This window comes from Octopus sinensis, linkage group LG17, assembly GCF_006345805.1.
Source record: "Octopus sinensis linkage group LG17, ASM634580v1, whole genome shotgun sequence".
NCBI lineage: Eukaryota > Metazoa > Mollusca > Cephalopoda > Octopoda > Octopodidae > Octopus > Octopus sinensis.
The window spans coordinates 44,906,121-44,922,821 of record NC_043013.1 but is presented as its reverse complement, the minus strand read 5'-3'; the positions used below and the strand labels follow the sequence as shown (position 1 = coordinate 44,922,821).

Genomic DNA, 16,701 nt, shown 5'->3' with positions numbered 1-16,701 from the left:
AGTGGTTGGCATTAGGAAGGGCATCCAGCTGTAGAAACATTGCCAGATAAGACTGGAGCCTGGTGCAGCCTTCTGGCTTCCCAGATCCCCGGTCGAACTGTCCAGCCCATGCTAGCATGGAGAACGGACGTTAAACGATGAAAATCCCTAGTGCGTACTATATACGTGGTTAAAAATGAAAAATATTTTCTAAGCAATGTCCAAGTCTCTATTTGCTGTTCAGCAATGTTTATTCAGATGCATTTTGTGATGTTGGGTGCGAAAATACCTTAAGCTAAGCCTGAAAGCAATGAAGTCATAAAAGAATCATCCATAACTTGCAGTAAGCAGCGTTTATTAAACGTTATTACTGTTATTTCTTTATTTTCTGCAAACAAAATGCACAAAAAAGCTACACGTTTGCATTATGTTATATATACAATAATAATAAAGGACATTACCGTATACATTTTTACAAACCAAGGATGTTATATAGACCTCCTTGACTCAAGTTAGAGAAGGGGTGCGTATTATACACAAAGTTTAGGTGTTTCAGAGATACAGCCCCCTAAAAACCCCCTGCGTATTATACTCAAGGATGGACTATACTCGAGGATTTACGGTATTGTAATATGTCCATTTCATATTTAGAATTTTAGAGTGAGATTTGTGGGAGATTGCTGCTATTTCTAGCAGTCGGAGCATTTATTTAGGGTAGTGGTTCCCAATCTTTTCACAGCCAAGGACTTTTTTACTTAACTGAATTTTCTTGCTGATATTGAGGTTTTGAAAGGTCTGCCTACTCAGCAAACTGATTTTATTAACTAACAAATAAATTGTTTTCCTTGTTTCATTTCTCAACTGAAAGATATATGTAACAGAATAGTTACATGTAGCTGCTTCTCCTTCTTCTTCTTATTATTATTATTGAGCTGGCAGAAACGTTAGCACGCCGGGTGAAATGCTTAGCGGTATTTTGTCTGCCGTTACGTTCTGTGTTCAAATTCCGCCAAGGTCGACTTCGCTTTTCCTCCTTTCGGGGTCGATTAAATAAGTACCAGTTATGCACTGGGGTCAATGTAACTGATTTAATCCCTTTGTCCTTGTTTAGCCCCTTGTGTGTAGTAACGAAATAGGTATTTCATCTGCCGTTACGTTCTGAGTTCAAATTCCACCAAGGTCGACTTTGCTTTTCATCCTTTCGGGGTCGATAATATAAAGTACCAGTCACGCACTGGGGTCAATATAATCGACTTAATCCGTTTGTTTGTCCTCTCTGTGTTTAGCCCCTTGTGGGTAGTAAAGAAATAGGTATTTCGTCTGCCGCTACGTTCTGAGTTCAAATTCCGCCGAGGTCGACTTTGCCTTTCATCCTTTCGGGGTTGATAAATTAAGTACCAGTTACGCATTGGGATGGATGTAATCGACTTAATCTGTTTGTCTGTCCTTGTTTGTTTCCTCTGTGTGTAGCCCCTTGTGGGCAGTAAAGAAATAGGTACAGGTGTAAAGCTGCCTTTTCAAGTCGTGCTGACTCATAAGGGCTGGTTCGCTGGTTTCCGTGGTGTTTAAATTCCCTACCTGTATGGGATACTTGTCTGGCACAAGGTTACTCCCAGCTAAGTGGACTGGATCAGTGTGAAATGAAGTGTTTTGCTTAAGAACACAATGTGTTGCTTGGTCCAGTAATCGAAACCACAATTATGGGTTCAAACCGAGCCATAGTTATTTTTTCCCTTTTCATCAGACCTTTGAAAGCGATGCTCCTGCATCGCCGCTTCTTTTAATAACTTGAACAATAATAGAATAATAATACTTATATATTGCTATGGAATGGTAAGAATTTTTCTTATTTCCCTTGGAACAAGAATATTTGTTGCCCTCCAATTTTTTTATTCTCCGGCCAGCAAATTTATATTTATATAAACAATTCGTTTATGTAAGGGAGGTAAGTGGCCAGCTCTCGTTACAAGTATTACACATGGTTTCCCTTACTCGTCAACAGTCCAGATAGAGTTGTCTTTCTTTCTTCGAGGTTAAAAAAAAAAAACAGAATCCAATAAAATTGGTTGTGATTTTTGCTGACAAAACATTTTAAAGTTTTCGATTTTTTTATCGTTTTTTTTCCGTCTAATATTTTACTTTTTAATTGTATTAATTTTTTAATAATTGTATTAATTTCTATTTTAACCCTTTAATTTTAATTTGTTTATTTATTTAATTTATTTTTTTGTTTTTTATCTTGTATCTATTATTTTTTTGTTTTTTATTAATTTTTTTATTTTTACATCTTCTACCCTTCCCACTTTTACTCCTTTTTTATTGATCTTATTTATTTTATTTTATTTCATTATACATGCACACATATGCACGTGCACACACATGGAGGCACATATACCTCTTACACACAACACACACAGAAACGTACATACATCTCCACATACACAACCCCATGCACATATATGCATACACAAAACACATACATGCGCATATGTGCACACACACACACATACCTAACACAACCCCACGCACACATGCACACGCACGCACATACACGCAAAGAACGCACATATACCTCCACACACAACCCCACGTAATCACACACACACACATACATGCACACATACACACACCACACATACATGAGCGCATACACACCTCCTACTCATACATACACGCACACATTTACACATACATGGTCATACACATATGCACATACATTCAAACGCACACACAGGAACGCATATATAACTCCACACACACACAGACGCATGCACACACCACACAAAACACACACACATAGCATATACGTACACGCACACATATATTTCAAACTGCCAATCAAACACCTTTCTACTGACCATTCTTCCAGGCACAAGTGGAGAGACACACAACTACACAAAAGACCACCACTCCTGTTACCTTGCTGCTGAATTCTTCCTTACAACATTGACACAAAAGTTCACTCACACATAGACATATAAACAGCCAACACCACACAAACATACACACACATACACCTCCTTCTCTTACACTCTCCTGTCTTGGAAAGAACTGTTTCTTCATCCATTCCTTTCCAGTCATTTCAAAGGCGATTTTTTTTTTCCCTCCATATTCCTTTTCTATTGCATTTTCCTATTGGATGTTCCTGAAGAAGAGCTTTGCTTGAAACATAAAACCGCCTTTCTTTTCTTCCCTGAACGTCTGCTAATACTTTACATGTACCACGCACTCGCTTTGTTTTTTTGTTTTTGTTCTTCGTTGTTTTTGGATTTACTATATATATATATATATATATATCTTTATTTATTTACTTGCAGTAAACTAAATTCAATGTTTGAAGGAAGTTCACAGCATGATGCTCAGGAATTTCTGCAGTTTATACTGTACCATTTACAGGAAGCCGAGAAGTTACTTAAGAAGGCGTCAGCCAGTGAAGCCAACAGCAGCAGCAGCAGCGGCAGTGGCAACACCAGCAGTAGTAACAGTAGAAGCAACAGCAGCAGCAATTTCAATGGTACTGCTTCACCTGTTTCTCTCTCCTCTTCAAGTGAGAACATCTCCTCTACATCTGGGACACTAAGCACTGACAACAGTGCGTTTGTAAGCAACAAGACTATGGTCAACAACAGCGAGCCATCCTGTGATGGCTTGCACTTATTACCTCCCACTGAAATAGCTTTATCTCCAAATTGCTCCATCAGCCCCGATGTCATTGTACGCAGTTATTCATTAGACGACTTGAGTTCTACTTTACACACATCTTCATCTTCATCACAGAAGACGTCTGAGTCTGCCCTCACTGACCAATGCCCTGCCGCTCATCAGTCGGACAAAACGTCTGACTTTAAAACTAATTTATTAAAACACCAATGCGTATCTTCTCTTGACGATGCTAACTCTGTTTCAGAGTTTGGGACATCTACATTAACTAAACTGCAGTCTGGTCTTGATTCCAGTAGCCACAACAGTCACACTAATGGTATTTCTTCTGTGGGAGGTACCAGGGTATTCTCTGCGGAAGACACAAAGCTTTCTTCAACAGAGGATTCAAAGTCTGCTTCTGTGGAGGATGTGAAGTCTTCCTCTGTGGTGGATAAAAAATCTACCTCTGTTAAGGACAAGAAGTGTGTCTCTGAAGAGGGTTCTAAATCAGCTTCTGTGGAAGGTGTAAAACATGTTTCTGTCGTGGATAGTAAATGTGCTTCCTTGAAGGACACAAACTGCATCTCCATGGAATACACTAACTGTACCTCAGAGGACGACACAAAATGTATCATTGTGGAGGATAAAAAGTCTACCTTCAAGAAAGACAGAGATTGCATCCTTAGCAGGGGCATAAAATTCGTCCAGGTGGACGACACTCAGGATATCTACATGGAAGACATTTCAGATAAAAAGTTAGTGCCTGTTGAAAATCCGAAGAGCAACTCTTTAGATAACATGAAGGACAGTTCTGCTCTGAAGGAGGTTACGAAGCCGACTTGTGAGACAGATGCAAGGCAAGTCAGGGGGGAGGACATGCTGTTAAAAAATAGCTCCTCCTCCTCCTCCTTCATCCTTACTCCTCCTCTTACACCTCTCTCTGCGAAATGCTTTACCATTGAAGCTGCTGTAACAAATGGGAAAATTGGTGTAAATGGGCCCCTTTCTGTCGGTCAGTATTCTTCGAAAGCCACCCACCCAACCCCTCTCCTGTCACAGTCACAGGCATCTCCCTCATCTTCAGCACCGGTGCCTCACTGCCATTCTGCCTCTGCCCCACTACCTCCCTCCACACTTTCCCCTTGTCTTTCTCCCCCGCCTCCTCTGTTGGAAAACTCCTGCCATTCACCTGGAAACTGTCCCACGATTCAGACTACCGCTTCCGTTACTGCCACCGACAACACCATAAACAGTGCCACCGCCACTACCACCACCACCTCCACCACCATCACTACCACTTCTACTAACACAAACGCTACTGACACAAACACTGCTAGCACCACCACCACCACCACCACCACCACTGCAAATGCTAACAACAACAACAACAACAGCCATACATACAGCAAAAACAACAACAAGAAAACTAAATCAAAAAACACAGTGTCGTTACACAATGGTATGAGTAAGAACCAAGTACGTCAAATCTGGAATTCTTTTGTGAAGCTGGAAAAATGTGACTTGGTGTGCAACAGTGCCCTCAGTTCTGTAAATGTCTATTACGCCATCGAGTGCCTTAATACAGGGAACTCTTTGAAAAAAAAGAAGGATTTTGTCAAACAGCTGTTTCTCGGGACCATCTTGTCAAGGACTCGCTGTCTGGAGTGTGAAAAGTCAAGTGAAAAGCCCGAGGAATTCCTTGAGGTCAGTGTTCCGTTGAAGAAAACCTCAAATCCCTTAAGGAACAGTGATGGAGAAAGCAGTGATCCCGAAAATGAAGGTATGTTTATTGGTCTTATTATGCTGAGGTAAACTTTGCCTTTTATCTTTTCAGGGCTGATAAACTAAGTACAAATTGCTGGCTTTGCACCAAAATTTGAAACTATTATCATCATTGTTATTATTATTATTATTATTATTATTATTATTATTATTATTATTATTGAGTGAGAGAGCAGTGCATGCCATCAAAGTGACACTGGGGTAAAATATAGGAAACCCAGTATATCCAGCATGTCTACCTGTCTGATAAGGGTACATCAGGCACATGCATCACGACCATGTGCGCGACATGGTGATCTCATATCAAGATAAACAGCGCATGATCTTGCAGGTGGGGCCCAGTTAGAATTTTCTTCAGGTCAAGTAGCCCCCGCCCACTCAAAAAGGTCCCCGAGTAAGGGTTGTTTAAGGATGTTGAATGAACCACCTATGTTTCCAGAGGTGAATTATTCAAACCCCAAAGAATCCTCTCAACACATGGCTATGATGCTCCCCCACTACTTCTGCTCGTGATCAGAGATGCACATATCATCACCACAAAAGACATGGTCAACTGGTTAAGGTCAAACAACTGACAAGCAAATCTGTGGTATTGAGCAGAATATTTGCTGTAGCCCATCTTTTATACCAAGACAAAACAATGTGCATGATAACACTTCCAATCAGTTAAGATCAGAAGCCATGAGAGCAATAGCCTGGTACTACATCAGGGCATTTATAATTGTTATTATTATTATCATCAAATTTTACTTCTCAGAGCTCTCGATCTTATTTGCTCCAATTAATTTTGTTAGAGCAGACAGCAGCCATGTCTCAGAGGGTCTCTTCCCACAAATTATAAGACTTGGTACTTATGTCAAACATTGTCAATCTCAAAATCTTTGCTGTCCCCAGTAGAGCAGTTTTTTGAGCATGTTCTACCCTCATGTCAGTTCCGATTTCTTTGACATATTTCTTGAACTTGGTTGTTAGTGCTGCTCTGAGTGCCCCTAGAACTACTGGGATCACAATTACTTTCTTCATTGCCCACATTCTTGCAATTTCGTCTTTTAGTAACTTGGTTTTTTTTCCACCTTTTCCAGCCCTTTGTCACCTATGCGTGCACCCCCAGGTACGGCAATATATATAATCTCAGTTTCTTTCTTCCTTTTATCTGCTACAACAATTTCCAGTCTTTTGGCATCAGTTAGTGAGTCACCTTGGGTTGTAAAGTCCCACACGATCTTATATTCGTTATTCTCAGTGACACCTGGTTTATGGTCATGCCATTTTCCATTTTCTTCCACTACCATACTTCTCACACAATCTCCAGTGAACAAACTTGTCTGCATTATCTTTGCTCCTTTCATATTCCTTTTGGGCCAGTTTGCTACACTCACAACACGTGAGATTATTTCGTTTTCGCTGCCACACATCCTACAAAGGATCTTATATACTTGGAACTTGGTGTAATTAGTCCTCAGAGCTTGTTCCTGGGTGCCGCATATCAATGCCTCAGTGCATCCTTTGAGATCACTTTTCCTTTGCTACCTCCAGGTGTTGTCTTTTCCTTTGATTTCTCAGGTATTTCTCTTTGCATTGTCTTCGTTTTCCACTTGTTTAATCTTTGTTCTTCATTTTTGTTTCTTAAACGTTTTTGGGTGCGTTCCAAAATTCCTATGAGGTCAACAACAATAATAATGTTTCATGAAGATTGATGTAACTCTTCACAATAAGAAGAGTGCGATGTGATATCCTTAAATCCTTAAAAATGTTTTAGCCCGAAGGCCGCGGCCATGCTGGGGCACCGAACCCAAAGATGGTGGAACTGCCAAAATGTTGTTCAGTTCAATAAACAAAATTTAACTTCTAAAATAAATATTGCATTTATTGTTGTATTTAGGAATGGTCATTTTGCCAGTTTAGCCAATAAAAACACATGCACAATATATTTGGTGTTATTTTGCTTCAGTGTTATTCATTTTTTACATTAATCTTAATCTTATTTCGGCCAGAGTTCTTTCGTCACACTTCTGTGACCTCATCAGTGGTCCTTTGCTTTCTTCTTTCTTATTTGTGTGTCTCTCCTTACTAACGGTCAGCCATTTTGTATATAAATAACGCTGAAGCAAATTAACACCAAATATATAGTGCGTGTGTTTTTATTGGCTAAACTGGCAAAATGACCATTCCTAAATACAACAATATCTGTTTCAACACACGATTTCACATCAAAAAATCTTGCACAACAAATAAATATTGCATTGTTTTCTTCTTATTGTAATAATAATAATAATAATAATTAATAATAATTAATAATAATAATAATTAATAATAATTAATAATAATATTAATAATAATTAATAATAATAATAATTAATAATAATTAATAATAATAATAATAATAATCTGTTTTTTTCCTTCATCTTCAATATGGCAGACAGCTCTGATCAGAACACATTGATCAGCTTCATCTCGTCTTTCTCTGAAGTGGAGAAACTGCAGGGTGACAATAAATACTACTGCGACAGTTGCTACAACTACGTGGAGGCTGATCGATCTCTTCATTACGATACCTTGCCAGACATTCTTACTGTACACCTGAAACGATTCTCAGCATCTTCAGAGTAAGTCTTCCTCCGTTTGTCCATTTTTTTATTTTTATACCTTTGGGTTTCTTTGTTTTTTTTTTTTTATTTGTTGTCTTAATTTTCTGTATGTAGACACAGGCATAGCTGTGTGCTAAGAAGTTTGCTTCCCAACCATATAGTCATGAGTTCAGTCCTGCTATGGGCAAGTATCTTCTATTATAACCTCAAGCCAGCCAGTGCCTTGTGAGGAAATTTGGTAGATGAAAACTGAAAGAAGCCCTTCATATATATATTAATGTGTGTGTGTGTGTGAATTGAGAAATTACTGTTACACAGTTGGCCTGTCACGAAAAGGATAATAATTATTATCCATCGGAGGTTGATTAAAATAAAGTATCAGTCATGTACTGGGGTTGATTTAGTCAACTAATTCTTTCTCTCTGAATTTCAGGCTTTGTGCCTCTATGTCAGAAACAACGATTATATTATAATAGTTGTTTTATAATATTATAATCATGTTGGCATTATGCTGTGCTTGAGAAGAAGACCCACCAAGCCAAGGGAAACCGCTATTGTGGCAGATACTAGTGTCACACAAATGGCACCTGTGTTGGTAGCATGTAAAAGCACCCATTACACTCTCAGAGTGGTTGGCGTTAGGAAGGGCATCCAGCCATAGAAGCCATGCCAAAACAGACTGGAATCTGGTGCAGCCTTCCAGCTTGCCAGTCCGGGTCAGACTGTCCAACCCATGCGAGCATGAACAATGGACATTAAATGATGATGATGATTATATATATATGTGTGTGTGTGTGTGTGTGTGTGTGTGTGTGTGTGTGTGTGAAGGTGCGTGGTTCAGTGGTTAGGGTATCTGGCTTGTGATCGTAGGGTTGTGAGTTTGATTCCCAGTGACGCGTTGTGTCATTGGGCAAGACACTTTATTTCACATTGCTCCAGCCCACTCAGCTGGCAAAAATGAGTAGTACCTGTATTTCAAAGGAGCCAGCCTTGACACACTCTGTGTCATGCTGAATCTCCCTGAGAAGTATGTGAAGGGGTATGTGTGTCTGTGGAGTGCTCATCCAATTGCATGTTAATCTCACGAGCAATCTGTTCTATTGATTCGATCAACTGGAACCCTTGTCGTCGTAAGCGATGGAGTGCCAGTATATATATATATATACATACATACTAGAAGAGATACCTGGCATTGCTCGGGATTAAAATGGCATAGTTTGTATATAATATATTACGGTTATGTTGAAACAAGTGATAGGGAAAGTGCAGCATTGACAACAAAACGTTTGTGGAGTAAATGCTGGGCTAATTCAACTAAGCAACATGCTGTGTGTCCGTTTGGAGTATTTCAGGCCCTAACCTGTCATGGAAAATTGGAGGTGGGGGTTATGTGATTTTTGAATGCATCGAAAAGCTGTCAGTGGATATACTCTCCTTTGCAGCAGTGTGCACTGTGTCTAACACGACCCATCATCGGAAATTTTGACACCTCACGTCGGGTTTGTTGTCCTACATCACTCATAGAGTAAATTTGGAGGAACTGTGGTTGTTCATTTGCGAGTAACAGGGAACCAATGAGGTGATAGACTTGCCCTTGAACTTTGACGTCGGTGTAAATTCATGTTTATCTATCTTCTTAGATGCACCAAACGATGTCATTTGAAAGGCAGAGTAGTATTTTCTGATATTGTTCAGAAAATCCTTTGACTGGATGGAAGTGCCTTCCAGAACATTCATAAGAGGTTGAGAAGGTGCTGGTAGTGCTGGCAATGTTACCTCACCGCCTGAGCAGCACATACCAGGTTCCAATTTGATTTGGTTTGGTTTTTATGGCTGGATGCCCTTCCTAGTGCCCACCACTTCACAGAGTGTGCTGGATGCTTTTTAAGTGACACCAGCACAAGTGATCTTTATGTGGCATCAGCACAGGTGCTTGCTGTGTGGTCTCGCACAGGTGCTTGTTATGTGGCACCGGCATGAGTACCTTTTATTTGGCTCTGGCATGGGTAGTTTTAGCGTGACACAACGAGTGCTTTTTACGATGCAGCATATCAATATAAATATATTTTTTTGTGTGTTACTGGTTCCTTGTCATGACTTTAGCTTGCTTACCAACCACATGGTTCCGGGTTCAGTCCCACTGCATGGCACCTTGGGCAAGTGTCTTCTACTATAGCCTCGGGCCAACCAAATCCTTGTTAGTGGATTTGGTAGATGGAGACTGAAAGAAGCCCGTCGTATATATGTATATGTATATATGCGTGTGTGTTTGTGTGTCTGTGTTTGGCCCCCCCCCCAACATTGCTTGACAACCGATGCTGGTGTGTTTACGTCCCCGTAACTTAGCGGTTTGGCAAAAGTGACCGATAGAATAAGTACTAGGCTTATAAAGAATAAGTCCTGGGGTCGATTTGCTCAACTAAAAGGCGGTGCTCCAGCATGGCCGCAGTCAAATGACTGTAACAAGTAAAAGAATAAAAGAGAATGTTACCATCCTGCAAGTGGTCTCCTTCATTTCTAACCTTCCACGAAAACATGTCTGATTATGGGGGAAACATTACCTTACTTGGAAACAGGTGAGGTTTGGTGACAGGAAGAGCATCTGGCAGTGGAATATTTGCCTCAACTAATTCCGTCCAACCCATGCAGGCATGGAAAAGAGAATGTTAAAACAATGATGATAATGATATACAGTTTAGTCTCCTCTACCTTTCTGCCAGCATGGCTAAAATGGTAAGTTCCCATGTATTGTTTAGGTTCCAAGCTTGTTCATGACCACTCACGTTTGTATTCAGGACAACATAATCCTGTGTATCCTTCCCTTTTTTTTTTAAGATGGTAGTGTGGTTTGAGGGCATTTAGTTGCTATTTCCTAGCATGCCCAGCAACCATGCACGGACTCCTTGTTGCTTTGTGGCTACTGTTTATTGATGGAATACGTATTGTTGTTTAGTTTCCAGCTAGCTTTGATTGAACAGACTATTTTAGAAATTATTTGTGTGCATTCTTGTTTGTTGTTATCTATGATATGATTGTGTGGAAGTGCAATGGCCCAGTGGTTAGGGCATCGGACTCACGGTCGGAGGATTGGGGTTTCGATTCCTAGACCAGGCGTTGTGTGTATTTATTGAATGAATAACACCTAAAGCTCTACGAGACTCTGGCAGGGGTGGTGGCGACCCCTGTTGTACTCTTTCCCTACAACTTTCTCTCACTCTATCTTCCTGTTTCTTGAGTAATGCTGCGATGGACTGGGGGGAACACATACGCCACAGAAACCAGGAAACTGGGCCCATGAGCCTGGCTAGGCTTGAAAAGGGCTATGTTTTTTTATGATATGATTGTAAATGTTGTATTATTATCTGCGAGAAATGATTTTTTCTTGCATGTATGATAATGGTAATGCTTGTGTATTTATCAGAACACTTAATGCTCATAGCCATATTGTGCTGAATGCATCAGTTCCCATTTGATAACTGAAGTTAAAAGTAATGTTGAGCCTACTTAGTACTTAGATGGGTGACCGCTTTGGAAACCTAGGTGCTGTAAGCATTAGTTGAAGCACATGGCCTAGTGGTCAGGGTGTTGGACTCATAATCATAAGATTGTGGCTTTGATTGCTGAACTGGGCAATGCATTGTGTTCTTGAACAAAACACTTTATTTCACGTTGCTCCAGTTCACTCAGCTGGGAAAAATGTGTAATCCTGTGATGGACCGGTGTCCCATCCAAGTAAGAATATATACGCCAGAGAAACTGGGAAACTGGTCCTCTGCTCCTTACAGAGTAATGTGGACTGACCAACTTAACCTTGATAGGGCTGTCAAGTAGAGCTGTTATGAGCTGTTTTACTTTGTCTTGCCTTGCCTCTCAACCCCTGATGGAGTTTAGGGACATCATTGGATCTGTTTTGACCTGACAGAGTTCACCCCTTTCCATGTCTAGCTACAAATGATTTCTTCCAGTGGGAGAGAGAAGAAATGACCCCAGTACATGAACAATATTTTACTCATCAACCCCCAAAGGATGAAAGGCACAGTTGACCTTGGTGGTATTTGAACTCAGAGCAGAGAGCTGGAATTGATTATTGCAAGGCAGTCCATCCGAATCTCTAACGACTTGACCAATTCTCTGTCTCTTACTTTATATTGTATCTAAACAATTGCGATTCATACTGCAACCTTAATCATCAGTGTAAAATGAAAGAATGCTAGAAATAGGATTTTGGGTTAAGCTCTTATCTGGTGATGGTATTTTGAATTTAAGAAAATAACCACCAGCAATATTAGAAGTTGATTCAATTCATTTTACCTTTTTTCTCTCTTTCCCTAATATACAGGGTGTCCACAAAGTCTGGGTACACGGAGTAAATAAAATCATAACATAAACAATTAAATATAAGAAATAATAATTTCTTAAAGTGTGTGTTAATCTCTATGTACCCAGACTTTGTGGGTATTAAAATTTGCATTTGGTCTGAGCATAAAGTTCTTCATTGTTCTTTTTTGTTTCTTTTAGAATTGGACTAATGTGTAAAATCAATGATCATGTGGATATTCCCCTTTCCTTGCCATGCCTTCTTTATAAATGCCCCAAAGACTGCTATCGTCAGGATCATCGGTAAGATATTTTTTCTCCTTTTATTCAAAATTACACAAGTTCTTTGATTATCATATTTGACAGTATATAACCTGCACATTTTTTTTAATATATAGAAAAAGACCTTTTTCCTTACAAAAATATTATTTAGAAAATAGTTGATTTTTCTTGTTAGGAAAATATATTTTTCTATAAAAAATAACTTTTGCATTAAAAAATTGGATGTTTAAAAATTTTTTTTTGTTTTTAAAAAAATTATCACATTGTACAATATTAAATCTGGTAGTTCCTGTTTGTGTTTCATTATCATCATCATTTAACGCCCGTTTTTCTTGCTGACACGGTTTGGATAGTTTGACAGGAACTGGAAAGTCAGAAGACTGGGATCCTTTTGGTTTGAACGGCAGTTTTTTTCCAGCAGTGTCATATGAAATTGTTACCCATAATTATGACCCTAGTATCGATCTATTGCATTTTAATCTGTTTTAGGGTTAAGGTTAATTAGGGTTAGGGGTGGGGGAAGGGTATCTTTTTTCTTCACAATGTAAATAAACTCAATCTGTTTCTTAAACAAGGGACATATTCATACGGCACAGAATGTTTTTTTTTTACCTCAATGGACGTAATTGATTGGTTGAAATTGCAGAAACTGAAGAAAAAAACAACAAATATCTTACAAACTGTAGAATTTTCCCAATAAAGCCAAGAGAAAAAGATGTTTTATAAACACATTCTACCAGTATACGGAGTTTAAAATTTTTTAGTTACCTAGAAATTATGTTAAAAACTGCCGTTCAAACCGAAAAGATCCGAAGACTGCACCAAATTTCACTGTCTGTTTTGGCAGGGCTCTTATGACAGGATGCCATTCCTAATGCAAAACATTACTGATTGGAATAGGTACTTCTTATTTGGCACCAGCACTAGCGTGATCAGTTTTGGTATGGTTTTCAAAGCTGGATGCCCTTCCTTAATGCCAACCACTTTACAGTGTGGACTGGATGCTTTGTACATGATACCAAAAATAGCCAAGTTGATAGGATAATAGATTGCCAACTCAGTTTCGAGTTCATATTGATTGTTAATTCTTTGTGTTTCTGGTCATAGCACCTTAATTTACTGTGCTTTACACTTCACATAGCTGACCGAAATAGGCACCAGGTCATCTGGGAATGCTACCTATGATACATTAGTTTTTTTCTATAAGGCTGGTAGGGATGGGCGGCACAACATATGACAGCATTGGCTTGTAAAACACTCTTGTGCTTTAAAAGAATATTTCTATTTAATTTATAAGCACAGAGACACCAGCTGCTTGTAGACAGCAGTCAATGAGAGAGCTTCTATGTGCTTGGTCAACATGCTAGAAATAGCTGTTAAATTTCCTTCAAATCATCCCACCATCTTCAAAAAATGAGGTTACATTAGATAATATAGTCCTGGCTGTATTGGTCTGCATAAAAGCAGGTTTTTGATCAGAGGTCTACTCGATCAGGGCTAACATGGGGTTAAATAAGGAACAGCAACAAATTCCTTTATAGCTTCCAAATAGCCAGGATTAGAGGGACAGGTATTATATAGGTAAAAATAGAATAATCCAACCCACAAGGGACATAACAAAGTGAGAATGACCTCCCAGTGTGACATGATTACAATTGATCAAACACTGAGTAACTGTATTGTTGTATTGATAAACAGAAAACAGCAGAGAAATATGAAAATCTTGATTTAATATAAACAGGAAAAAAATTAAAGCATTAAAGGCTATTGAAGCTATAAATGACAACTAATACCGTGTCATCTTAAGACTGACTGTTAGGAGCTGTATTTCATTCTTAATGTGTTTCTTTAGTAATTGAAATACTTCAAGTGGAATTTTTTCCTCTCGTCTGGTTATCAAGTGTCTTCAGCTGTTCTTCTACATCATTGCTTGGCCTGCTAGAAATAGCATTCACACACTCGACTGACTTGAAGAAAATGGACATATACATAGAAAAATGTAGTTTTCAATACAGTATGTTTCACTAAGAAGATGGGAAGGTCATGGCTGAATTGCCTTAAGTAATAGCTCTGCTTAACCAGTGCTAATCTGGAGATAAACAAACTAGGAAAAGTCATGTATCTTAACTTGATTAGTAGTTATAATTAATTCAGACACAGCAGTCACTCTGGCTTGTCTGTCAATTGAATGGACCATTCAAACTTCTCATGCAAACTATTTATATCTTAAGTCAGGTGTGGAAATATTCCTTCAGCAATGAAATCTTGATGGGGTGGGAGAGATAGAACACTCCCTATGTAAAAGGTTCATCTTGATGGGTGCCACATAAAAAGCACTGGTGATGGTGCCATGTAAAAGGCACCCAGTACATTTTGTTAAAGTAGTTTGCATTAGGAAGGGCATCCGGCTATAGAAACCAAGTCAAAACAGATTGTGAAAGCAGGTGTGGCCCATGTTCTTGCCAAATGTCAAGCCATCCAACCCTTGCCAACAAGAAAAACTGGTGTTAAATGTTGATGATGGTGATGATGAATTTTGTTGTGATATGTTTGTGATAATCTTTTTTTAGTAAATAACAATGTTTACTATCTGTTTTCATGTATCCAGGTACAGTTTGTTTGGAATGATCACTCATGCTGGTTACACCATATCCTCGGGACACTATGTTGCCTATGTGAAAACCTTCGCCGGCTCACTAACCTGGCACTTCCCACCGAACGGTGGACAGCGAGAATCGATGCCAGTGAACAGTGCTGCAAGCTGCCGGTCGTCATACTCAGACTCGCACTCGGATGGCGACATCTTCTGGCTGGAATGTGATGACAGCTCGGTGCGTGTGTTCACCGAGGAAGACTTCCTGGAGCGGCTCTCCTCCGAGGGCCTGCTGACGGGGACACCCTATTTATTGTTCTACCACAGATCTCCAATGAAGCGTTCGTAGTAGTGTCGCAGCTCTGGTGCCGGGCCAACAGGCCCACCTCTCTCTCTCTTGTCCGATCACCTGCCTTGCACTGGGAGTGAACTCCAACTACCCCTGTGCATGCGTGTTGGGCTACCAGTTGCCATCACTCTGCTGCTGCTGCTGACAACCACAAAAAACACCCAACAAACAATACCTTACTAAGCCACCACCACCATTACCACGTTACCATTGTTATTGTCATTGTTATTATTATCATCATCATCATCAGCAACATCTTTCATGATGTTATTTATGTTCTAGTTGTAGTATTTTAGCATTAGCAGTGTTTTGTGTTGTAGCCCCGTTCATTCTTCCATCTCAGCCTAAAACAAAAATAGATAAATAAAAAAAAGCTTCCTTCACCGCTCCCCTCCTCATAAAACCCCCAACATAACAATCTATTAAAAAAAAAATCCACCGTAATTATTTAAAATAAACACAGAAAAACAAAAAAAAAATAACCCCTCGTCCCCATACTCTGTCTCTATGAAACAGCTGCTGTGGCTGCTTAGCAGAGTGAGATGTCTGTCTTACTTCTGGAGTTGAGATGGCTGTGACAATAGTGTAAGTGTCATTGCCATATTAGTTGCCCTACAGTTCTTTCAGTTTTGCAGCATCACACCTGCTCCGGTTTCAGAATGTGCTGCAGGAGGTGTCACAACTACTGAATTGTTGTCGCTGCCCTCACCCCTTCCCTTTGTAGCAGGAGGTGAAATGAATACTATGGCATACTGGGTAAGAACTGCACATATATACTGTATATATATATATATATATATATATATATATATATACACACACACACACACATATCTACCTATCCTTATATACATATATGCACACGTATATATACAAGCAAATATGTATACATGCATATATATATATACACACACACACACACACACACACACACACACATGTACAAGTATGTGTATGTGTGAATGTATATATTATATGTATATGTGTATGTATAATATATATATATATATATATGTATATATTTCAAGATTTTCTTAAAAGGTATTAACTAATTAAAAGAAAATTTAATCGTTAATAACTGTTAAGAAAGCCTTTCTTTAAATATTATGGCTGTACAAAGTATTTTTTACAAAAATTTTAAATATGCATGTGTGTGTTTGTATGCATGT

At 39.2% G+C, this 16,701-nt stretch overlaps 1 protein-coding gene and 1 pseudogene across 3 annotated transcripts in view; both read left to right on the top strand.

Moving 5' to 3' along the window:
* The window catches only part of LOC115220889 (serine-rich adhesin for platelets-like), a 65,479-nt gene extending 49,462 nt beyond the window's left edge, over positions 1–16,017 (top strand). For all 3 annotated transcript variants that reach the window (XM_036510543.1, XM_029791083.2, XM_029791084.2), the window contains exons 7-10: positions 3,297–5,401; positions 7,823–8,009; positions 12,510–12,611; positions 15,199–16,017. In XM_036510543.1, the coding sequence (XP_036366436.1) occupies positions 3,297–5,401; positions 7,823–8,009; positions 12,510–12,611; positions 15,199–15,532 (2,728 nt within the window). In that variant the 3' untranslated portion in view covers positions 15,533–16,017. The remainder of the gene's footprint in view (positions 1–3,296; positions 5,402–7,822; positions 8,010–12,509; positions 12,612–15,198) is intronic.
* On the top strand, positions 11,423–11,543 carry LOC115221123 (annotated as a pseudogene).
* Positions 16,018–16,701: the final 684 nt, after the last annotated feature.